Source organism: Gordionus sp. m RMFG-2023, chromosome 5 (genome assembly GCF_954871325.1).
Source record: "Gordionus sp. m RMFG-2023 chromosome 5, tfGorSpeb1-WG-v2, whole genome shotgun sequence".
Lineage (NCBI taxonomy): Eukaryota > Metazoa > Nematomorpha > Gordioida > Chordodea > Parachordodidae > Gordionus > Gordionus sp. m RMFG-2023.
In genome coordinates this window covers 6296225-6321609 of record NC_088779.1, presented here as the reverse complement: position 1 = coordinate 6321609, position 25385 = coordinate 6296225, and the positions used below count along the sequence as shown (strand labels likewise).

Genomic DNA, 25385 nt, shown 5'->3' with positions numbered 1-25385 from the left:
AATTAATATAGTACTGTGTAAATTTAATTCAAAACATTTCCATATTTATTAATTTATTTGAAAATAAAATTATTTGACTTGTAAAAAGTTGTTAAAATAACATATTTATATATTCTTATCAATTTTTACAAGTTAAAATTTTTATTTACAAACGAATTAAAAAATATGGAAATGTTTTAAATTAAATCTGCGCAACACTCTAAACAAAAATATTTTTGAAAAATATATCCGGCATATGCATTTTTTGGCTTTGGAGGGGGGGGATTTGTCCCCCTGCCCCCCCCGCTGCGTACGCCAATGGGTTCCAGGGTTGGTATGTGGGTCAATTAACCGGTCAAATTCAGTCAAATGACCGGAGTAGTATTTGACCGGTAAAATACTCTAAAATATTATTGGCGAATAAATATTTTGATATAATTAACTAGTATGTATTAAAAGCATGTTTATAAATCTTATTGGTTTACAATTTATTTTAAAATATATTTGTATTATAAGGGAATCGTTTTAATTATAATCTTTAAAATTTAGAATCACAAATTCAAATAAAAGAATTTTTTTTTATCATTAAAATAAATAAATATAATAATTTTGCTAAGTCATGGTTTATTTTTTAATAAATTTAAATTTTTTTAATATTTATTTACTAATTCTCATCTATTTTACATCCACTTACTACATTTGAATTTATAAATTATTTTCTTTTTAGTTGCTGGTTAGATTTACAAAATAATTTATTCAATTCTGGTAAAAAGTTATATATTTTATTTAATATAATATTATATCAATTATTTCAATAATTGATATAATATTATAAAATAAATAAGATTGATTAACTTGACAGTAATCAATTAGTTAAATTTTAATATATTAGGGATTATGGTCAAACCAAAGGATCAAGTTTCGAAACATTTTCAAGAGTACGTGATGATTAATCAGTTAAGCGGTATGCAAGTTTTGCAAGATGCCCTATATTACCCATGTTGATAGAATGGTCCATTTATTTTAATGACAAGCGGGGAAATTAGCTTGTCTTGTAAATTTAAGCAGCTTACTATATGACCTGTCATAATTAAGAAAAATTTTATTCAAATTCTAAAATATCTTTTGACAAAAAACACACAAATGTAATTTGTAATACTTCTAGCGCTGATAAAGAATTGGGTGAAATTAATGAGTATTATCAAATTGACAATATTTTGCCTTATGACTCAGGAGAATTTGATTCCATAATCTCTTATCAAACTACAAGCAAGGCGATTAAATAAATTAAATCTCAATCCAAAGAAAATAATGAGCTCGACCAATTGTTTGCAAAGGCTGTATATATGAGAAATTTATCTTTCCACATCAATGAAAGTATGGGTGGGGCCAATGCCAATATATTATTGGTTTACATTATTAATACTAATATAAACCAATAAATGATACCTAAATATATGGTTTGATATATTATTTAAATACAATATTAATTAATCCCTATACCAATATTAAGAATAGATAAATACATATAATTATTTGGTTTTATCGTGGATGATTATATCGTGGTATATTTTTTTACTTTCTTTAAATTGCCTAAACTTATTACATCCGATATTTCTTTAGTGCAAATACTAACTTTTCTACACTGTGATATCAATATCAATGTTATTTATAATTGTAGTTTTTTTATTGTAAATTTACATGATATCATTTTTTGTCTGTTCATTTAGGATATTATAATGAATGAAGACCAAATAGTTTGTTCATTTAGAAGAGATGTGTTTTTCTCATATTATCATTTATATTTTTTTCTTTGTTCACGTATACCGAGCCAGTTTTAATTTCATCCTCAAAACTGGTTTTAGCCAGTTTTCGAGATGGAGAAGGATGAAATTTATATTTGTTTATACTCGTTTAATTAAAAAATTGTGATCATTAAATATTTGATTGTTTTTTTTATGCTGTTATAACATAATATGAAATTTTACTGTTTGATTAACAAATAAAATTGTATGAAATTTTACTGTTTGATTAACAAATAAAATTGTATGAAATTTTACTGTTTGATTAACAAATAAATTCGTGTTACATTAATTTCTAGACTTCCCTGACGGGGGACCCGTCTGTCCAAAAGACGAAATACAGCAAAAATCTGGAAATTTTATACGAGTTGCGATAACAAAAAGAATACTATTTGTTATAAATGCAAAAAAATATATCTCTTTTCAGAGGGTTATGGGAACATCTAAAATCCATCTACCCAACAATATATAGGAAATTTAAACAAACAAATAAAATTGACAATAAAAAAATTAACACAATAAAATCATTTTTAGTTAATAGTTTAAATAATAAAACTAATTTAAATAATTTAATTATATACTGTTTTATTGAAAATAACTTAGCCTTTTCTTGACTATATCACTTTTAAAAATTTAATAGCATATTGTAAACCTTCACTAACATTAGTTTCTAGAAAAACACTAAAAATAGATATTATGAAACATTATGATCGCTCTTTTTAACAATCTAAAATCTGTACTTTCTAACATTACATTTAAAATTTTCTTAACAATGGACATATGGTCCTCTCCAAAAATACCCTTTATGGGCATAACAATTTGTATATTAAATAATTAAGCATATAATTCTATTAATATTTGTAATATTTCTTATATTTCTGGATCTTATCAGATTTTATCCCAAGAGGGCATCCAACAAGGGGATCCATTAGGACCTCTTTTTTTTGTTTTGGAATTCATCATCTCATCTATCAAATTAAACAAAATTTCAACCTAGATCTTAATCTATTGGGACCATTTGTGGCCCTTCAGCTAATTTACTAAGCGCCTTAAAATATCTGGAAATTAATTCATCAGCTATCGGCCTGGTGCTCAACATAAATAAAGCAGAATTATGTTTCTTAAACAATAAGCCACAAAAGATCGAAGGCTACAAAATTATTGCTCCTGACAGCTTAACCTTACTTGGGTCCCCATTAGCTAATGCGACCAAGTCGGAAGATTTTCTCCACAAGATTTTTAAAAGCTTCTACAGTATGGAGCACATTCTAAGTCTCCTATCAGCTCATCAATCTTTATTTTTAATTCGCAAATGCCTGTACATACCTAAATTTATGCATATTTTCCGATCATCATCTTTTTTCACAATGAATTCATATCTAAAATTCAAAATAAATTTAAAATATTTCTGAAAAAAATTCATAAATTTAAACTCATTCAATTGGTCACTTGCTCAGCTACCTTCTAAACTAGGCTATTTAGATTTTTTTCGCTCAATTTTTTATCCTTATCATCATTCGTTTCATCTAGATTATCTAACAATTCTATGATTTCTGGCTTCATATGCCCTACCGATCGTTTATTAGACGCTATTGACAAATGGAAGGCAAACACACCCATTAACACCGTATTACCATCAATCATCACACACAAAAAATTTTTCACACCTTTAATCTCTAAATACCAGACAGTTATATCAGTCAATCCACCTTTAGATTGCATTCAACTCCTCCAATTATCTGACAGACTTGGTGGTCATGAATGGTTAGACCCTAGTTGCAACCTTGGTAATCTCTTATCAGATGAACAACTGAGAGTAACCATTGGTTTACGTCTAGGTTGCGATATAGTACAGCCTCATGCCTAAATCAAAGGCAAATCACCCGTTGATTCAAAGGGTAGACATGGCTTAAATTGCATTTTTAGTCAAGGGCGACATCAACGCCACTCAGCTGTAAACCATATAATAAATAGAAGCTTAATAGCTGCACACATTCCAAACAATCTTGAACCATCAAATTTATCTCAAGTAGATGGTTTAAGACCTGATGGTATGACAACCATACCTTTGGCCCTCGGAAAATCACTCATATGGGACTACACGTGTGTCTCATCATTCCCTTCAGGCATAAATTTCAATTTAATAACACAGGCTGAAATTAAAAAGATAAACAAATACAAAAATTTTAAAAACTTTTTATTCACTCCAGTAGTGACTTCTATGAACGGGCATTTTTCGCCTTTAACATTTTTGTTTTTAAAAAATCTTGGCAATAAAATACGACTTTTCACTAATGAACCAGGAGAATTCCTTTTTATTCGACAAAAAATTCAAATAGAAATTTTTAGACACAATTATGGTTCCTTTTTGGGGACTCAATTATAGAATTTTATTTTTAATTATATAATTATAAATTTATAAATTATAATATTTTAATAAGGTTTTATGTAAATTAATAAAGTTATCAACAAAGGAAAAAAAAATAAATTCTGTATTAAAAATAAAATATGAAATTGATTTTTTTTTATTATAGATAATGCAAATAATAATTTAGCATTTCTAAAAATTTTATATCAAAAGGCAATTTTGACTTAAATAATGTGAGCAAATGTTTTTGCCATGTTATACATTTGGCTGTAATGACCGCCTGAATCCTTAAAAACTTAAAAATAATAAGAAAATTTTTTAAAATTTCTATATCTAAATTTAATAAACACTAAAAAATATTTCTTGAAAAAAATCCAACCTTAAAATTTCCTCACTCAATTTTGGGTATACCAACACATTGGAATTCAACATACCAAATGCTTGAAAGAACAATATTGCTCAAACCCTGTTTGACAACTATACCAATAATTTACAAAATCCCAATGAAGAAAATTATATTAGTGCCTAGAATAATATAGAAATATATCCAGAATTTCTGGAATCATTAATTTCTCTATAGAGATGACCTCATGTGCAAACACTCCATCAGTTTCAACCTACATTCCTTTATATTCAAGCATTCTTGAGCACGGTTATAAAGTTATCTCAATTTTTAGACACAATTTTCTCTTTTTATTTTTGCTAATATTAGATAAAGTAATTTCATTTTAGGGCAATTTCCCTTTTTTACTACTAATCTCTGTGAATATTTTTAGAAACTAATTTTCCAAAAGATAACACTAATAAATCCTCATTTCTAAATAACAATTGAATTAAGAATATATTATGCCTAATCAGAATGTCCATTTAGAGATATAATAAAACTTTTTTCTTAAAATAAATACTTTTTTTGGATATTGAAAATTAAAATTTCCTTTTTTAGACATAATGAATATTTATGCATTTTATTGTATATCTTTATCTTTATACTTGCCCTTCATTTTTATTTTATTATATAATATATAAATTCTATTTTTTATAACATAATTTTTAACAAGAAAATATTTTTTAATATAATATTTATTTTTAAAATGTATTATGAATAAAGAATATATATATAAATAAATAAAAAATAATTTGTATAAGTTAAAAGATAATGATTCAGATAATAATAAACTTAAATCTTCAATGTGGAAACAATTTAAAATCATTTTCGATGAAAATGACAAAATGCTAAATTGCATTCACTGCAATGATTCCGAATCCATCTATAAATATAATAACAAAAGTGGCAAGACACTTCTCAATCTAAACAAAACGATAAAATCGAGCCTAATTGCCAATTTTGTAGAATATTGTGCTACATTAAATATTTTGATTTTTTGTTAAATTTTTCTTTAATCTTTTTTTAGCCATTTCAAGGACCTGGATTTGTAAATCTTTTACAAAAATTTGTCGACTTAGGCCCAACATATGGAAAATTGGATGTGGAAGGAAGATATTATTCCATGCCCCATAACATTTATCAGGCCCGTAGTCAAAGTTACTTAGAATCTTAAGGAAATATTATTTCCTAAAATTGGAGAAATGATAAAAAATTTCATTTGCTCATGTAATACTGATATATGGTGTGAGGAATTTACTAAAACCGATTATATATCTCATTCATTTTATACAAAATTAGAAGAAAAAAAATATTTGATTTCACAACATATTTAGAGAACTATATTTTCCGTTTATTTTTTTAAATATTAGATTTAATAGACTAAACTGTTCAGCACATATGTTGAACACAATATCTCGCAATGCATTCCAGCCAACTTTTACATTGAAAAATTTGAAATCCAAGATATCAACATTTTTAATACCAAAGTTTCGACAACTGAGGATGCTATCTTCGGAAGAAATTATTGAAGTAAAAAATCATATCGAAATCATTTTGGAATGATATGTATAGAAGAATATAACATCGGCGTGGAGAAAATATGACCCGTTTCCCCAAAAGCAAAGAGAATCCAATTAATGGGTATATTAATAAATTATAAAATTCGCTTAACTACTTATTAAATGCAATGTTTAATAAATAGTATCCGCGTCAAAATTAAACTACAACAGATGATAGGATGAGGTTGCTTCATAGGAGAACACCATACCTAATGACATAACAAATTTAAATCTTAAAGTAACCAGTTTTGATATGTACAATTTAGGAAAATTTTAAGCTGCTTATTACAATTAATTTAAATTTATTATAGATTTACTTTTATTAGATCTCTGAGAGGAAGAGGATATACTTCAAACGGATATCCTACTTTGGTGTAAATGACATGAAAAAGATTTGCCAAAGCTACCAAGATTAGCAAGAAAATTATTATCAATTCCTGCTAACATTGCTGGAAGGTTTTAAGAACAAGGAAGAATGTGTTTGTTCAGAAAATGTCTATTCATCATTATTTTTGATATTATAATTACATTTTTTTTTTATTTGTAAATTTTTATTAACATAGTTTATAATATTAAAATTAACATATCAAATATAAAATTAAAATAAAACATTTTATAAAAACGGAGGTGGGACTACAAGTTCCCCAAAAACATGAATAGTTATATTTTAAAATAGTTAATTGATAATATCAATTCTATGTTATTATTTTTTTTATAAATATTATATTTGATTAAATAAATCATCCATTATTTAAATTGAATAATTTTTTCATGCTAAATATAGTAATTTCCTAAATTATAAAACTTATTTATAGAGGTGTAATGCTGAAACGGAATTATAATTTTTTTATTAGGTGCTTAAAAAAATTGAAAGAATGGTCACAATTAAATTTTATAATGGCAGGTTCGGTTAACATTTTTTTTATAAGGGCTGGCGAGTGATAAGAAATTTTGACTAATGGACGGTCTGTTATATTTCTTGTTAAATTTTTTTTAAAATAATAAGTGGGCGGGCTTATGGGCTAAAAATCAGCCCAGCAGACCTCTAGCGGATATATATTTATTATTGATTTTTATTCCAGGCCAGGAACGGACTGGCTAGTTACATGTTGGGAAAGAGTCCCATGGGGCTTCGAAATTTTATAAACGAGGAAAAATGAGCTAAGCAATTTTTCTATAAAGAAATTAAAGAAAATAGTAAATCGTTTGAGAGAGGCAGAAAATATGTAGTAAATTCGGCCTGCATTCTTAAATTAAGCGAGTGGCACCAAATAGTATTTATATTTGGTAATATAACCAATTCAAATTTATGCATCTGTAACATAACACATTAATAAATAAGAATCTCTTAAGGATTGAGAGAGTTGTATCTTTTTTAAATGAATCTTATAAGGATGTTTGATATTATCAGTTAGGTATACCGAAAGATTATGTCTAATATTTCCATCTTAAAAGGTTTGTCGAAATTAACAGCAAAACTATAACTGAAAAGACTTTCACTTTTTTTGGGAAAAAGATATTGAGAAACTACGAAAAAAAATTTATTTTATTTTCCAGGATTTCTGGTTGAATGCTGAAAAATACATAAGACTTAATTATTTGTAATAGTATTGATGATATATCAGGAGCAGAGGGTGATGATCAATAAATTCAAGGTTATATGTAAATTGCAACTGAAAATCGTTAGCCAAATGTGAAATTTAAATTTTTTTAATCCCCCCTTCTGATAGGTTTTGTTCAAAAATTTACCCGCTACCCATTTATCACTCATCCCCAACTTAGAATTGGCGGACGGGTTAAATCCCTGCAAAATTCTAACTCTTTATTTGAGATGCAATGTCCATATAATATGTAATCTGCATATAACTATTTAAATATAGTATAAGAATATTTTCTTAATACCTAAGTGAGTGGCAAACAAACTTTCCGTAAACTAAAAATAATTAAAATAGGCTGCGAACCAATTTAGGTCATAATTATCTAGTCTTTTTAATGATGGCAGTTGAATGCGATTTAATAGAGAAAATTGAATTAAGTGAAAATCTTAATCATTTATATAAATATACTCACCATTAATGCGGAAATTATTAAGCTAAAACAACTAGAATGTATATATTATATTTAAGATCATTGCAATGTAAAAAAACAAAAAAATTTGTTTACAGTATAAAAAACTAAGTAACGAAATAAAAAAATGTGAAGAAAGCTCAGAAATAATTTTGAGGAGGCCCCTCAAGAACTCCGCTCTGCTAATTAAATCAAAAAATATCCAAATTATCTAAAGGCCTTGGGAGTTAAGATTTAATTCATATATTACTTTTAAGTTTAAAATTCTTACTTATTTTTGACTTTTTTAAACATCATAAATCTTTATTGGTTAATTAATTGTAGTGTATAAAAATCACTACCGTATAGTACAGAGATCATATATGATATACTATATATAAATCGGTAAAAATTTTATATATAAAATGTTTTTTGATTAACTCTAAATATAAATGCATATTACAATTTAAAAAAAATAAATAAACAATAATTGGGTCTTTAAAAAAAATGTTATAAATTAAATAAATATAATTAAAAAAATTGTATATTACTAAAATTAGTTAATTCTAGAAGATTTCATAATGGCCCATTGACGAGATGCCTTCTTTCGTTTGGGACAATATGTTATAGTATGAGCTTTGTCCCCACTGGCTTGACAAACTGGACACACATATTTTCTTAATACTGGGCACAAAATCTGACCTTGTTGATTTTTAAGTTTGTGCGTCGAAAACCAACTTATAGGCTCGCCATTGTTTTTGCAAAATATACAGAACATTTTATTTCCCAAATTCTTGTTGATTTCATATTCGTCATTGTTTTGGTGATTCGTGATATCTTCGTGATAATCTTTCTTCATACAATCATCAGAAGATATTGATTCGAGTCTTCTTTTTTCCCCATTAAAATTTAATAATGTGTGATCATATTGACACTCTATCATAGAGTTATTACCAGGTGTAGCAGAAGTTAGTTTGTTATAAAGTTTGTGTTGATCAAGTTGGTTTTGAAGGTTTAATAAGGCTAAATAATTAGCTATATTATCTATAATATAGAAGTTGTTATGATTAAAAAATATATTTAAAATTACTTTGTAAATGATTATTTGATAATAATTTTCCAATATTGTAACTGGGAAGCTGGCTAATACCTAACAAATATATATTAAATAAAATTGCTGAAAATGGATCACAATTACTGTTATTCTCATTTTTGCATACAATATCTTTGGTTGAATTCCAGATATGTTCTTGAGCATCGCGTTGGTTATGGACACCTAAATGAAAATGAATTCTTTATTGCATTATATATATTAATATAAATTTACTTTTCTGAAATTGAGAATTAGAAAATAAGTAAGACATATCCTTCTTGAAATAATAGGGAATGCCCAATATATGTTCTTAAAAAATTATTCTTTTTGTATAATTTTTTTTTTAAAATAGAGAATTTTGTATCAATAATTTTATAATTCCTATTATCGTCTGATTTGATTTTTCTCCAATTTAAAAAATAAATATAATTTGACTTTCGGCAGACGATTTTTTATAACGAATATCACCCGATTTAATTGTAATTAAGAATCGTTTGGTTTTTTTTAAAATTCGAAAATAATTTAAAAATTGGGTTTTATATAATTTTTTTATTTTTACAATAATTTTTAAATGTAAAACTTTTTTAAAATCAATAATTTAACTTAAAATAATTTGCTAATAATAATTATTATAAGAACTTGAAGTAAGAAAATTTGGTTTATAAAAAATCTTTATAAAAATAAGATAGTGATTTTTAAAAAATAATTGTATAATTTTCAAAAATATTTCCAAAAATTATCAAACAAACCAAAAAATTTAAACCTTTAATCTCAATATAAAATAGAATTTTTATTATTTATATATGATTTTCCTTTTTTTTTCCTAAAAAAAATAAAATTTTCATAAATTTCAATTTCTAACTATTTCTTTTAAGAACACTACCTCAAAAATAAGAATTCAAATTTTAACATAAAAATAATAATAATAATTCGAATTAATAAGAATTTTACACTAAATTATAATTATTATGTAAAGTACAAACAATACGATTTAGATTTTATTTTATAAAAATATATTTTAGGTTTTAAATCTTAAAATTCTGAACTTAAGCCATTTTATTGTATCAATTAATCATATTTTTTTTTCTTTCCATAATTTAAAAAAATTAACATTATTTTTTAGGTTTTTAGTCGTCATCAGGGCTGTGTGGCTCAGACTCATAAGAACAAAGTATTGCGAGGTATATAAAAAAAAATTTATATTATTTTTTATATTATAAATTTATTTCATTTTTTTTTTCAAAGAATTTACCAATATCTTCCTTTCCAGCTATTATCCTAAAAAAAGAATTCCACCCACAATAAATAAACATCAATAAAATGTTGAAATTTTAGCACGCTAAAGAAAAATTATACAGAATAGTTGGAAAATATTTGAGTCAGGAATCAAACCCCCCCCCCCCTTTCTTTTTTCGGATGTATAAAAGCCATCAATCTTGGCCATATGGCCCAGAAGAACTAACTTAACATGAATCGTTTTTTGGCCAATCTCTCCTTAATTTTCATTATTAGGTTTGTATATTTAAATAAGTGGTATTCGAATAAAAATCGCCATTTTTGATATGGAAAAGATTGGACTCTTAGATTTTGTGGATCACATTTTTTTATGTTTTACAAATTAAAACAAGAATAGTACTTTAAAGTTGCACCAAGTTTTATTTATCCCATTTTTATCTTCTAAATAGCTTGAAAAAACATTTTTAACGTATCTATGAAATTTTTCAATAATATTACAAAATTATATAAAATACTGATCTCAAGAAGTGCATTAATATTATTAAAGATTGATTTCATTGTTTTACTGAGCCTATAGGGTGTGGCTCTCTTTCAACTTATAACCATCTCCCTTTATCTAATTTATATTACTTTTCCAACCCATCTTATATTTAATAAAAAAACTTATTTAAAATGGATAGGTGCTGTCAAACAAAAACATTTTTGGAAGGACATCACGTCAATTCGGCGCGGAAAATTCTGCCCATTACAATTTGGCGTTGCGACAATTCGGTGCGGCAATTCGGCGTTTATTATAAACTAATTAGTATAAAACAAAGGGATGATTAAATAGAAGTTTGAAGGTTGGTCCTATTAATTATTTCCTCATTTTTTTTTACAAAAATCTCAATTTTATCTACTAATTGTTTAATATTAATCAGAGACCTGCAGAGGTAGCACGGCCCGGCCCGGTTTTAAATTTTTTAGGCCCGGCCCAGATTTAAAAATTTAAGGCCCGGCCCGGATATAATTTTTTACGGCCCGGCCCGGATTTAAAAATTTCAGGCCCGGCTCGGAATTTTTTAAAATTATATTCGACCTGGTATATACAAAAATTCACCTTGAGGTATTTTATCATATTTTTCAGCGAGTATTATCGCTTATTATTTAAAAAATACATGTAAAAAGCTAATATTTTGAGAATATTATATTGAATTTATAAAAATTATAATCCCGATTTCTTTCCAAATTAAAATTTTTTATACTTAAATCGCCATAACTTCATATCAACAAATACGTTTATTGTTATTACTTTATATTAGGGCTGTGCCGATATTAAATATCGGATCGGCACCGGTATTTGTAAAAAACTAATCAGATACGATCTTTTTTTTTGTTATTTTATGTTATGTATATTTATTTTACATTATTATAATATTTTATCTATTATAATATTTATTTTAAATTATAGTCTTAATTGTAGAAATAAAAAAATTTAATTAAATGCATAATTCCATTTTTTGCATAAAAAATATTGATTACACTTGGTTCAAGGGGGGGGGTGAAAAATAAGTATAAATATTGGATCGGTGAAAATTTGGCACAACCTTACTTTATATACTCAATTTAATAGAGATTAGGCAAACTACTAGTTAATTAGATAAGAAATAATCTCCATGAAGGAATTATAAAAAAATAAATTAAAAAGATTTCTCTTAAAAGTAGTGCTGTAAACGTTACTTCAAAAAAGAAATACATTACGTTAAAAAAAAGGAAAGCGTTACCATTACCGTACCTTACAAAAAGTGCTTTGTTGTTACTTTGTAAAAAAAGAAACGCGTTACTTGCTATTCAAAAATGTAACGCGTTACTTGTTACTTAAAGATACTAAATATTATACATGAATTTTCTTTTTATTTATTTTATTTTATTTTATTTTATTTTCTAATAAATAATAAAAATAAAATATATAGTAGGGGAGACCAGGGCTAGTCGGCGCAAGGGGCTTGTCGGTTCAAAGGATTTTATTTTAAAACCAATAACGATTAAAAGTTGAAATTTTGATCTAAAATAGAAATCTATAATATCTATATTTGGGGATAAAAATAATTTATAATATTTTGCTATTTAAATTTTTATCATATGACATGTTTTTGACGTAAAAATTACAATATTTTCACTTAATATTATTAGGTTGTATTAAAAAATTAAAAGTTTAACATGATAAAATTGACATTATATGAAAGCTAAATATCTATTTTAATATTTGAGAAAGTTTCAGATTGATATATAATGCTTAAATATATGTTATGATCAAATTTGTAATATTACCACCATTGAGGTTAGTAAAATAGTGGTTAGTCGGCGCAATAAATCAATTTTTATTATATTATTATGGTACCCAAATATATATGCAAAATTCAAAATAGGAAAATTTTTACTAAAAAAAATGAAGAACTATAAAACTATATGAAAATGATATCTTTAAGAAAAATACCGTCTATTACAAGTTAAAATATAATATTTTATAAATGTAATATATAAAATAATAATTTTTATATAAATTTATTGTGATTTTCATAATAAATTTCAATTTTAAATATAATGTCAGATCTAAGTAAATATCTTACAAACTAAAATCTTCATATATATATTCTGATATATTTATAATTGTAATAATATAATATATATTGCACATATATTATATATATTGCATATATAAATTTTAGACTGATAATAAGATCAATTATTTAAAATCAATTATTATCTATCAAACAAATATTTATATATATATCTATTTTAATTAACAAGATAATATAATTCAAATTCAAATTAATACATTTTATTAGATATGAACATGTTAGAATATAAATTTTAGCCTGATAATAATATCAATTATTTGAAATGAATTAGATCTAGCAATCAAATATTTATATATACATCTATTTTAATTGACAATATAATATAATTCAAATTAATACATTTTATTGGATATGAACATTTTAGCAATTAAATTATAATTTTGGCCTGATAATAAAATCATATGATGTTATATATTTAAATATAGAATTAGATAAATTTTGAGTAAATTTATTATTAATAAAAAATTTAAAAAAACCATTATTTAAAAATTAATAAAAAATGGGCGTATTATATGTAAACAGGATTATAAAAATTTTCATAATTTTAATAATTGGTTTCAATGTAGAGTAAGTAAAGGTTGGGCGCATGGGTCCTCTGCCAAAAAAGATTGTTATTTTATTTGTTATAATTGTAAATAGAATATTATATAAATAAAGCATCATGTTATATATTAAAATCTAGAAATTTTTTTTTATCTCATAAGAAGCCTAATAAACTACTTGATTCGACTAACCCCATCGATGATCCGACCTCGGGTTAGGGGCTACTAGGTTCAAAAAATGACTTTTACTAAATCTTTTTTAGAAAAAAAATTATTAAATATTTAAAAAATATAAAAATATATATTTATAGGTTGATGTTTAAGGTATCGATTGGTATTTTGTAAGATCTTATATGATCATTATTTTCGGAGCTATGATAATTTTGACAAAAATTGCGCCGAATAATTTTCTATTTATTTTTAACAATTGTTTTTCAAAATTTTGATCAGATAAACAAGAGAGCTTAAGCTCAATATAGCTTTCGCTGTACTAACATGTTTAACTGGTGCAGAGAATGAGAGGGTTATTACAAGAATCTTCATTTCAGATCAGTATCAATTTTTCTTAAATCTTTATCAGAATCTAATCTGAATTGATTAACTTAATGTGTTATTTTAGATTTAAGCTGCTGGACATCAAGGTTGAATTTGAATTAGGGCACAATCTACACTGCCAAAGTGTAGACTTAATAATCTTCATTTTCTTTATTTGTGAAAAAATACTTCATGGGTACAGGTCAAAAGCAAATCATCTTCATCTGAAGAACTATTGATAATATTCTTCAAAAAATAAAATAAAATATTAGAGAATAAATAACGTCCTTCTAGAATTGGAGAGTTCCACTTCTAAAATTATAAAACTGGTAAAAATATTTTTATGAGTAAAAAAAATTGAGAGGTAATTTATAATTCTATCTCCAATTGATTAGCCTAAAAAAAGTGAGAATTTTATTTGATAAAATTAAATTGCAAGTTGTGGAGTAAAATAAATATTTTGAATTATTTTTTTGTTAAAAATACTTCATTTCAATTAATATTTATGAGAATTTATTAAATAAAAGCAAAATAAACAGAGATTAAATTGTATATTATAGACTAATGTTATTATAACGGCTCAATCTGAGCCGATTTTTAAAAACGGCTAACTTAATATTTCATCCACAAAAATATTATGCAAGCCTAAAGATTTTGTTCAAAGATGGCACATAGGATTGAACATCTATTGTCGAAATTTCAACGCTTATGAATATTTTCCTGGCTATAATGTTGAGTTAACCGTTTTTATCGACCCAAAATCGAGTCGTTTAACAACACTAATATAGACATACAATCTTTAATTTAATTCTAATTTATTCATAGAAATAATAATTTAACTCAATAAAAAAATTATGTGAATATTTATATCGGCGACGATAACGATAACAATTACGAAAATATTAGCTAACAGGCAATGGGAAGATAAACTGGCTATAATAATAACGCAATAAATCGGACGAACCCAAATACCATTGGCACAGAACATATAAGATCTATGGGACATACAATATCTTGGCACACCGAACAACAAACAAGGAAGAGACTCTACATGCAAACTTAACATAAACTCTCAATACTTAACAAGATATAAGGGTTATTTTTTTGTTGGCTCACTAAATACCACTTAAGGACGCAGGTACATTTTTTCTTTATATGACATTATTTTTTATTTTTTCCTTAACACTATTCTGCCGGAAACGGAACTAATACATCACCATTATTGTACTTCTTCCTTCTTCACTTTGCTAACGGGCTACATAGTGGTACCGTCCACTATAATAAAACGGGTAGACATCATGTATGGGATCTATATACTAGTGAAAATACATGATGCACGCTTCAACTCCTGGTGGGTGATGAAATTGCACTTCGTGCAATTTCTGGCGTGGTAATGAATGAATGAATTTAAACTAATAATTTCTTCCGTAATATTTTATAGTAAATTTTTTCATAAAATTTAGAAAAGGTGCACAACGGGTGATTATAAAATATGATAGTATCACCACAACAGATATATAGCGAAATTTACGAAAAGAGCCCCAAAATTGACAGTGCTTTAAGGTGGCCAAAAATTAATATTTTTTAAATCTAGTTTTTATTTATATATTTAGTGGATATTAATCAATTAAAATCCACTCCTAATTAAAAAGGTCAAGTGGAGCACCCCAATTCTAGACTGACGATACCATGATTGATATTAATCTTATTAAGAAGACTGTAGAAAATTCAACATCAAAAATGTAATAAATATAAAAGTGATGAACGGGTTGATCCGAATTAAGAACATATTTATAAAATTAAAATAAAATATTTTTTCCCATATTTTTTTAAGAAAAAATTCTAAGTAACGGAGTTGCGTTATCGATACTCAAATAAAAAGAGATTCGTGTTACTGAAAATATCTAATGACAAAAAAAATTATTTTGCTTAAAATGGGTATTTATTATTGTTTGACAAAATTTAATTACAAGAAAAAATTATATATCTTAAAATAATTCTAATTTGATATCTTATACTAAATTTATGGTTAAGGGCCCGAAAATGCCAAAGCTATACCTGAAGCTAGAAGAGTAAGCAAAAATTTCACTAGACATCAAAAGCACATGTTCAAATTAATCAGGCATTTTACTACCAAGAAAATCCTCTTTCATGTAGCGAACTTAATTTAGTTAACTCTAACATGAATAAGGAAAGTAAACTCTTTTTTACGTTTCTGGCCAAAACAAATAAATGAATCTAGCTAAAAATAAAATCTGTTAAAGATATAGTTGTAATTTTAACCTTATTTTGTTGATTAATGTTTGGGCTCACGAATATGAGCCACTTATACCCGGTCTCTATAATAAGGTATGGGCCGTAGCCAGGATTTTCTAAAGAGGGGACATTTGGGTAGACCCCCCCCCCTCCCCTTCCCCACATATTTTATTAGGCGGTTTTTTAGGGCCCCTTACTATAATAATTTAGCTGGGTTTACGTTTTAAACAAAAAAAAGATATATTCGATTTTGCACTTTATTTTTTTTATTTATTTAATACTTTTTCATTATTTAAAAAAAAATTTTTATTTATAAACTTATAAACCTTATTTTATTTTGAAATTATTTTTCTGACGTATTATATTGTTTTTTTTTGGGGGGGGGGAAGTAGGGGGGGGGCGTCATAGTGACGTATGAGTATTAATTTATATTAGCTTAATATGATATTTTACAAAACCTTTCAAATTTCCCAAGGGGGATTCATGTTTATACGGCATCCTTCGCTACTCCTAGTGACGCAAAATAGCTCAATTCGAGCCGATTTTAAAAAATGGCAAACTCAATATTTTACCCAGAAAATTATATACGCACGCCTAAAGATTTTGCTCATAGATGACACAAAGGTTTGGGCATCTATTAGCAAAATTTCGAAGTTTAGGCAATATTATACGACGGGATAAAGTATTGAGATAACCATTTTTTAAAAATCGGCTCAAATGAAGCGATTTAAATTCGGGTTTTCCCCTTAGTATTTTATAATTTCTGAGTATAATTAGGATCGTTAATTTATAAAAATTTAATGATTTTGATAAAAATGGGTCCCCCAAATTACCCCGATCCCAAATCATGATAGAAGGTACAAAATGTTAAATAAGTGGAATAGAAAGGTAGGTTTGTGAAATGTAAAGAATTATCGATTTTTCTCTACATTACTTTATTTTTTTTAAAAAAAATATACGGGAAGTGTGTAATATATAAAAATATATTTTATTGATTTTTTTCTTCTTTCACTTTCCATATTATATTTTCTTAAATATTTGACATTTTACGCCATATTTAGCTTATAAAAAATTTTTTACAGATAAATTTAAACCAAAAAAAAAATTCATTCTGGATTGCTACTTTTAAGATGTAGGAAAATTCGCTACAAATTGAAAAAGTAATATTATCTTTATAAATGATTTTTTTGCATTTAGTTATAAAAAATGTCATAAATATCTTATCTTTCTAATACTTATAAAATCTATACAGGTGAGTTGAAGCTATTTTAGAATTTATGAGTATAATAAAGATGAGATTATGTTGAGATAATTTGAATTTTTTTTAAAAAATATTTAAATAATTAATTATTAATGAAGATGGATCCAATACTGTAAATTATTGATTCTAAATTTTTTTTTCTCTTACTTTTATATAGGAAAGCCAATCGTCCATATTGTCAAAAATATTATAGAACCTGCAAAACTTTATCAGATGCTAAACTTCGCTAAGAGAGCCTTCACATTATGCGTAACAGCCTTTGTACTAGCATCGATTCCTAACCTTACTTCAGGAAACGATGCGGATATCTTTCATAAACATTTGATGCCCCACGATGGTTATATTGATTTGAGACCGTCTGATTTTTCGAATGCCGTTCTTCAAAATATTTACGAAAGATTGGAAAATCCGAACGAATATGGAGGATACGAAGATACCAATAACGTTAACAATATTAATGATAACTATATAATAGATCCGGCTAACAACGAGTATAGAAATGAAGATTTTAACGATATCGTGCCCCAATCAAATATGGCGGAAGAATCGTTAGGGTCGGTAGGGATGGATGGACCTTACGATAATAACAACGCTATCAGAGACGAGGAACACTTGCCTCAGAGTGGGCTCTGGGGCCATCAATACGTTCAAGGTATAAACAAATATTTTAGGAGTTAAAAATTTCTTTCATTTTATTGCTAATTTTTTTATAAAAAAAACCCCTCAAGTTAGAAAATTTTTTAGTGAGCGACACTGATTAAAAGAACTGATAGTGAAATAATTCAAATACCCAACCTCACTTATTTTTAAATTTGATACAAATTAGCTGGTGACACGCCATTTTGGGACGAAATTTTTTAAAAATAAATAAATAATTATATTTAAAAAAATTATATGGGATCACCAAAAATGGCTCTCACCAGCCGATTTGAACACCTCATAATCTTGTTAAAGAATGACAGTCTAGGTTTATTAATGTCATTGACTAAACAACCACATAAAGATAATATATTATATAATTAAAAAAAATCATCACATATGAAAAATTATATCTTATTTACAAAATTTTTATTTAAACTATCTATAATCGACAAATCCATTCTATTTGTATGCCTGAGTGCGTGCAACTTAGATGCCACATAAAATAATGTTATACCCAGCGAATAATATATATTTTTTTAAAAAAACACATTTATTTCTTATAAGGCTGAGGCCATACCAAAGTGCCTTCTCGCGTTCGAGAAAATGAGTCGTTGGTAGTCATAAAATATTAAAACTAAGAGAGATCTGCAAAACCCGACCTGTTAAGATTCTTTGCACTAGTTGCTCCCTCCCCCCGGCCCGTTATTCAAACGCTTAACTGACCCTACCCTTCCGAGCTTGATAAAAGACACTCATAATTTCCTGCTCCCATCTCCTTTAAAATTTGAAAAGTAAGACCTGACATTTATTTTTATATTTATGGCCATCATTTTTATTTATAATGTCTATATCTAATTTTTCTTCACAATGTCATTTAAGGCACATATATCCCTACTAAAAGGCTATCTATTTCTTTAACAACCGTTTTATAGATCAATCGTGTTTTGATATCTGTATTGTGAATTTGTAAATTGGATCATAACCATAAACTTTGTTGTTGTTAAATAGTATACAAAACAATAGATTGAAATTTTTTAAATTTATACACATTTTAATGCCAGGGCAGGGCTGGCCCATTAAAATTTTTACAAAATGTCTGGAGCGGCCTAGAAATTACTATAAAATAAAGGAACAGATTTATTTTTTATAGATTTCATTTTTAGAATTAACTTTAGTTTGGTAGTTTTTAAAACAAAATGAAAATAAGAAGTTCATTGTTGTTATTTCAAATGAATATTAATCAAATTTTAAAACAAGGATTTTCGAGGCCCGGCTTCATTTTTTATGCATGTATTGTTGGACCCATTATACTTGACCAGACAATTAATAACCCGCGGATACCTATTTACTTATTTTTGGAAATTGATATTTTTATGAATCTAGATTTTAATTATGCACTCGAATGCTTCTGGTATGCCCTTAGCCTAAAGTAATAGTATGATGAAGAATTGCTTTTTTATGACAAGGTTCAAAGCTGAATTTGCTTTTTCGTATGCCCCCCTACTTTTGGACTTATTTTAAATAGGACATTTTTTAAATAATAATATATAATTTTTTTATACATACACATATCAAGGTGGAGCTGGAGAAGGAATTCAATCCTTGAGTCCCATGGGACTTTTCAAAAATATTCAAGATATCAAGACTGACGCATTTTTGCCCACTTACTGCGATCCACCTAACCCTTGCCCATATGGTTACACTAGTAATTTGCAAAATAAATCTAAATAAAATTAACTTTTATGAAAGATGATCAAGGATTAAAAAAGATTAATCTTCCAAACCGTGAAGTGCTTAATTTATTTATTCTCCTTTAAAACTAGAATGTAGGAACTTACTAATTAGCAGAGTTGTTAAAAGATGCTTTTTAAATGGATCTAGATAAAATACATCACCTAACAACGTATCGAATACAGATACAATTTTTATTATACTTATATACAGGGTTCTCCTTTGTTCACGAACAGAAACTCTTATTATGAGAGTACGAAAATATAAAATAATAATAATAAAAATTTTTTACATAAAACTTATAATTTATTTATTAAAATTCAGGGGAATACCTATAAAATTATTTTAAGTTAATAAATATATTCGCTTAAAATAGTTTTAGGTATCAATGGTATTGTTTTTCATCATTATTAGGCGTCATATTCTTTTACATAATAAAAATATCCTTTACAATCTTGAACTGATATCTATTAAATGGGAGAAAAAAAAATCTAATTAATATTTATATAAATTTTAATATTATATATATATTTTTTTTTTATAATATTAGTATTAATATTTTTTAATAAATATTTATTTAAATTATATGCCCATAAATAAATATTGCATTAAAATATTTATTTTTAATATAAAAAAGCGTTAAATAAAAGTATATCGAAATGTATCTTAAATAATATCTAAAACGATACAGATACCTCTAAAATAGTATAGATATAGATATTTTTTTATTAGAGTGTATATAGTAACAGATACCACATTTTTATTCTAGATACTTTAATAACTCTGCTAATTAGAAATATAAATTTTTTTTATTTTTATTCAAAATATTTCATAGTATATTGAAGGGCGTTTATTATCATACTAAGATAGCGCATATATATATTATAATCTGAAAACAATTATTTTAATAATAACCCTTTCATTCAGTCTAAGTCAAATTATAATCCACTTTTTTGGGGTACCCTTATTGTATTATGATAATAAAAACCAACCCACCAGAAAATTTATTCTTTTTATTTTTTTTAAGCTTTAAAACGAATTTTTGATATAAATAAAAACAAATGGTTATTATATAATATTCCATTTTTTTTTAAAAAAATCCTGTAAAAATACGTTATATTTCAAGGTAAATATGACTTTTTTTCTGTGCATGAAAGGGATAAACAATATAAAAAAAAATCAACACTAAACACCTATTAAGAAAGATAAATTTGTCCTTGACAATTTACACCCAAAAGATATCCAAATGAGATAACCGTCACTCATATTTTTACAATCCCATATTCAATAATTGATATAAAAGTTATTTTTACCAAAGGTTATTCAATATATAAATATTTACTCTTTTTTCTAAACATAAAATTCATTCCTTACCATCCCTATTAAATGATAAATCTTAATTTAAAAAAAAGGTGACGACAACTGTTTAGAAGATGTGAAAAACACTGCGGATTTCAGTAGAGATTATCAGTCCCAACAAGTTTGCTTATGCGACCCTGAACACATGTTCGATTGCCCGGAAGAACATACTCAATTCATCCTACCACCAAAACATTCGCCTCTGAATAACGCCGTATGGCCGGCCGGTAATTTAATGGGCAAGGGCATGTCGGAAAGGATAGCTAATATCTTGAAGAATTTCGAGGTTTAATTTACGTGTGTTCATGCCTGATCCTGAAACGATCGACTTTTTCTTTTCAACGTAACTGGCTACGCTTTTATATTGGCTTGTTAGGTTGGATTAATTGTGGGCCACACAATTTAACAGCTGATCGATTTTTAAGATATGTTTCTGAGATCTATTTTTCTTTATTAATATTAATTTAATGTAAAAGACCAATTTTAAAGAAATAATTGATTTCATCAATATTTCTCAGATGCTAAATCGTGCCGGACCTCACAATGCATCGCCTTACCCTGCATTCATAGTTTGGGCAAATTCGGGACGATGTGTTCAAAAATGAATGTAAAATTATTATATTTCTATGATATTCTATATACTTCACTACGAATTTGCGCTACTGTGAACGCAGGTTTGTTGCTAAATTAATTAAGAACATGAAATCTGTCTCATGAGCGTGGACAAGGGAAAAGGCGTTTTACCCCCATTTTAAATTTTTTATAAATAGCCAATAAAAAAATGATTACTCCCACTCGTCTATCCGGAAATTAAATAAAATAGTTTCGTTTTAAACGATAATTTTTTTTAAGTAAAATAATTGAAAACTTTCAGAAAAGTCTTTTAATATGTAACCAAATTTTTTAAAAAATGTTACCCATCCGAAGAAATAAATTTGCCTAAAGCCCCCTTCCGATAACATTTATAGCGGAAACCTTCCAATAGGGCATCCCCTTTTGCAAAATTTTGGCAATGCCTTTGACTACATTAATTAAATATTCTAATTTTTGTAAAACTAACTTAATCAATTGCCTCTTTATATTTTAAATTCATTTTTTTTAAAAAAATTTCCTTTATATCTTTTACCCTTTAATTTTTTATTTTGTTGAATTGTGCAGAGTAAAAGAAAGGACCATCCAATCGTAGCTAAAAAGGGGGAACATATACCCAAAAAACTTGAAAATCAAGAAAAGGTTTTAATAATTTATTTGATAACATAACTACAAATCAGGGATGGGCACTAATTACTCAAAAATTTAAATTAATTACAAATTACAATTGTAAATTTTTTTGTAATTAATTATAATCACTAATTCCTTTTCAAAAAATGATAATTAATTACTAATCACATGTAATCGTTATTATAATTATAATTCCTTTATAGTAAAATTAAAGTAGAGTTTGATTAAAAATAACTCAATTATAATATTTTATCTTTATTACAATTGTTTTATGTTTGAAAAATATTAAGATTCTACTTTTAAATAATAAGTACGATATCAAAAGACATTTGCATATAAATGATTATATTTTTACATTTTATGTTAAGAAATGCAATCTAATTCTGCGTTGCAAAATGCAATGCCATTTATGTCTAAATAAAAATAGATATTCTGGGCATACACATTTGAAGCTATTTTTCTACGAATCAACAAATAATATTGAATATATTTTACCTAATATTTTTTAAAAAATGTAAAACTTTTCTTAAAAGTATCTATTTATCAACCAGTTCCTTATTTAACACAATTGTAAAGATAAACGATCTTTCTACCCTGATGAAGGCAACGATGCTTAGTCAATTAAATTATAACTAATTCCTAATTACATGCCTGAAAAAATGTAATTAATTAAAATTACTAACTTCTTTTTATAAAAAGTAGAATTAGTTATTAATTACAAAAAAGTTATTGATTACACGTGTGATTAATTACTCCCCAACCTTGTTACAATTTATAGAAAGCCATATTACCCGATCAAACGGGACTAATCAATCGGTTCATCGCTAAAATCTCATTTTAATGATATGGGTTCAGTTATAGTTTAATACGATGATAAAATAATTTTAAAAGATAATAAATATTAAAAAATGATATCGAATAAAATAACCATCTTCAAAAAAAAATCTTTAATGAAAATAACCAAGAATTCCAGTTAAGAAGCAGTTTAATTTACTTTCTACCAATAAAGTTTTTTTTATAGCAATTAAATAAAACTTAATCCAAAAAATATATAAATATGCTCCCTCATCCATCCTTTCGGGAAATGAATTATATATGAAATATTATAGTTCCTGAAATTACGAATTTGGAACTATTATTAATATTGATCAAAAATTATTTGGCATAAATTGAAAAGAATAAATATTTTATAAAAATATGTTTTCTTCTAATTTTTTAGCCCAGCAATCCATATTTAACAGGCGAAAAGTTGAGGACCGTCGCGAAAAAAGGAAAGAACGTATATTAACATTCCAAGATATAACTATTTCCTTTACAAAGTGGCTCACAATAAAATTTTATATTATACTAAAATCAATGGCATTGATACTAATCAAAAGTGACGATATATTTATTAAAAAGTTTGTATATTGCAAGACGCCATTGAAATGTCTTTCTACGTTGTCTACTGAATTACAGATGATTCAATGCATGTACACTTTTAATAAATTAATTGGTAGTTTAGGTTAGTAATAATGTCAATGTATACAATACATTTTTTTAAAAAAACTTAAAATGTTATCAATCAATTTTCTTTACAAAAAAAACGAAAAATCACATTTAATTTTAAAAAAATTGCACATAAAAACTAATATATATATTCCATTTTTTTTTGTTTCAAAAATGTCATTCATAAATTATTTATTCAATGTTATTATTGTCAAATTTTTTTATTTTATAAAATAATATTTATTAATTTCAATTTTTTTAAAAAAAATATTATATCATTCAATGCGACACACAGGTGACTTAAAAATTTATCGGATATGATAAAACAATGTTCTAAAAGATTCCTATGTTTTTGTCACATATTTTTCCCTCCAAAATCACATCGTATACATTTGTAAGTCACACTAAATAAATTATCAATTTTCTCGTAATCATGTCGGTTTCCGTTTATTATAAAAGCTGATAATGGATCAAGTGATTCGAATGTATCACATTGTATTCTCTTAAATGCATCTAAAAAAAAAATATTTTTTTCCTAAAAATAATTGTCAAAAATTACGATTACTTACATTTGTTTTGGAGATAAAAAATTTCGAGATTTTCGCCATATTATTTAAAAGCTTTCTTAATATATAATATGATTTGCATCGGGCCTAATTTTTCAATCCCGACCCGAATTTATTTAAATATAGAAGTTAATTTTTATAATTACTCAAAATAAACGATATATGTTATTTGGCGTCTCCTTTTTTATAAATAAAGTCGCATATTTTCATTTTACATAAAATTGTAAATTTAGATATATTTTAAAAAGTTTCTAAGACCCGATCCGGCCCGAATTTTCTTAAAATATATTAATATATAATCTAACTCATGGATTAGAATTTTACGTTTAAATCTGATCTACAACGTTTAAAAAAAAGTGTCGATATATATTTTTTTTAAATAATATAAATACAAGTATCTAAGTGAAAACGACTTGATTTTAGCCGTTTTTTCAAAAAGGCTAACTCATTATTTTATCCGGAGAAATATTATATTAAATTTGATAGGTATAAAAAATAATATTGATCTTCACTATAATAAATCTTCACTCTATTTTTACCCCGGCATAATTCAACTCCTTTTTTTTCAATATAGAGAAAAGAAAAAAAAAATTAATTTTTATAATTTTACAAACTCTTTAAAAAAATTAAACATGAACTTGGAGTGAGATCCTTGAATGTTGTTAACAAAAATCTGCTCATTATTTCCTCAATCCT

General features: G+C 26.0%; 2 protein-coding genes across 3 annotated transcripts; one reads left to right on the top strand and one right to left on the bottom strand.

The window, feature by feature from the left end:
* Positions 1-8695: 8695 nt before the first annotated feature.
* Positions 8696-9503, bottom strand: LOC135930112 (uncharacterized). The gene is made up of 4 exons (XM_065466898.1): positions 9467-9503; positions 9338-9415; positions 9230-9289; positions 8696-9183 (listed from the first exon to the last, which is right to left on the bottom strand). Exons 1-4 carry the CDS (start codon positions 9501-9503, stop codon positions 8696-8698), a joined length of 663 nt encoding a protein of 220 aa, XP_065322970.1.
* A 7927-nt stretch (positions 9504-17430) lies between these two features.
* On the top strand, positions 17431-24857 carry LOC135929399 (neuroendocrine protein 7B2-like). Of its 2 annotated transcripts, XM_065465953.1 has the most exons (6): positions 17431-17581; positions 17876-18334; positions 19901-20029; positions 21468-21700; positions 22573-22647; positions 23855-24857. In XM_065465953.1, exons 2-6 carry the CDS (start codon positions 17896-17898, stop codon positions 23921-23923), a joined length of 945 nt encoding a protein of 314 aa, XP_065322025.1. In that variant the 5' UTR covers positions 17431-17581; positions 17876-17895; the 3' UTR covers positions 23924-24857. The 2 variants fall into 2 exon arrangements, with proteins under 2 accessions (XP_065322025.1, XP_065322026.1); XM_065465954.1 differs by lacking the exon at positions 22573-22647.
* Positions 24858-25385: the final 528 nt, after the last annotated feature.

Excerpts from the sequence above, each read along its gene's own strand:
- LOC135930112 (XM_065466898.1), bottom strand. The coding sequence starts at position 9,503 with ATGTCTTACTTATTTTCTAATTCTCAATTTCAGAAAA. Across the intron at positions 9,416-9,466 it reads TAATTCTCAATTTCAGAAAA|GTGTCCATAACCAACGCGAT; the intron begins GTAAATTTATAT and ends ATTTTCATTTAG. Across the intron at positions 9,290-9,337 it reads ATGCAAAAATGAGAATAACA|GTATTAGCCAGCTTCCCAGT; the intron begins GTAATTGTGATC and ends TATATTTGTTAG.
- LOC135929399 (XM_065465953.1), top strand. The coding sequence starts at position 17,896 with ATGCTAAACTTCGCTAAGAGAGCCTTCACATTATGCGTAACAGCCTTT. Across the intron at positions 18,335-19,900 it reads GGGCCATCAATACGTTCAAG|GTGGAGCTGGAGAAGGAATT; the intron begins GTATAAACAAAT and ends ACACATATCAAG. Across the intron at positions 20,030-21,467 it reads TTGCCCATATGGTTACACTA|GTGACGACAACTGTTTAGAA; the intron begins GTAATTTGCAAA and ends TTTAAAAAAAAG.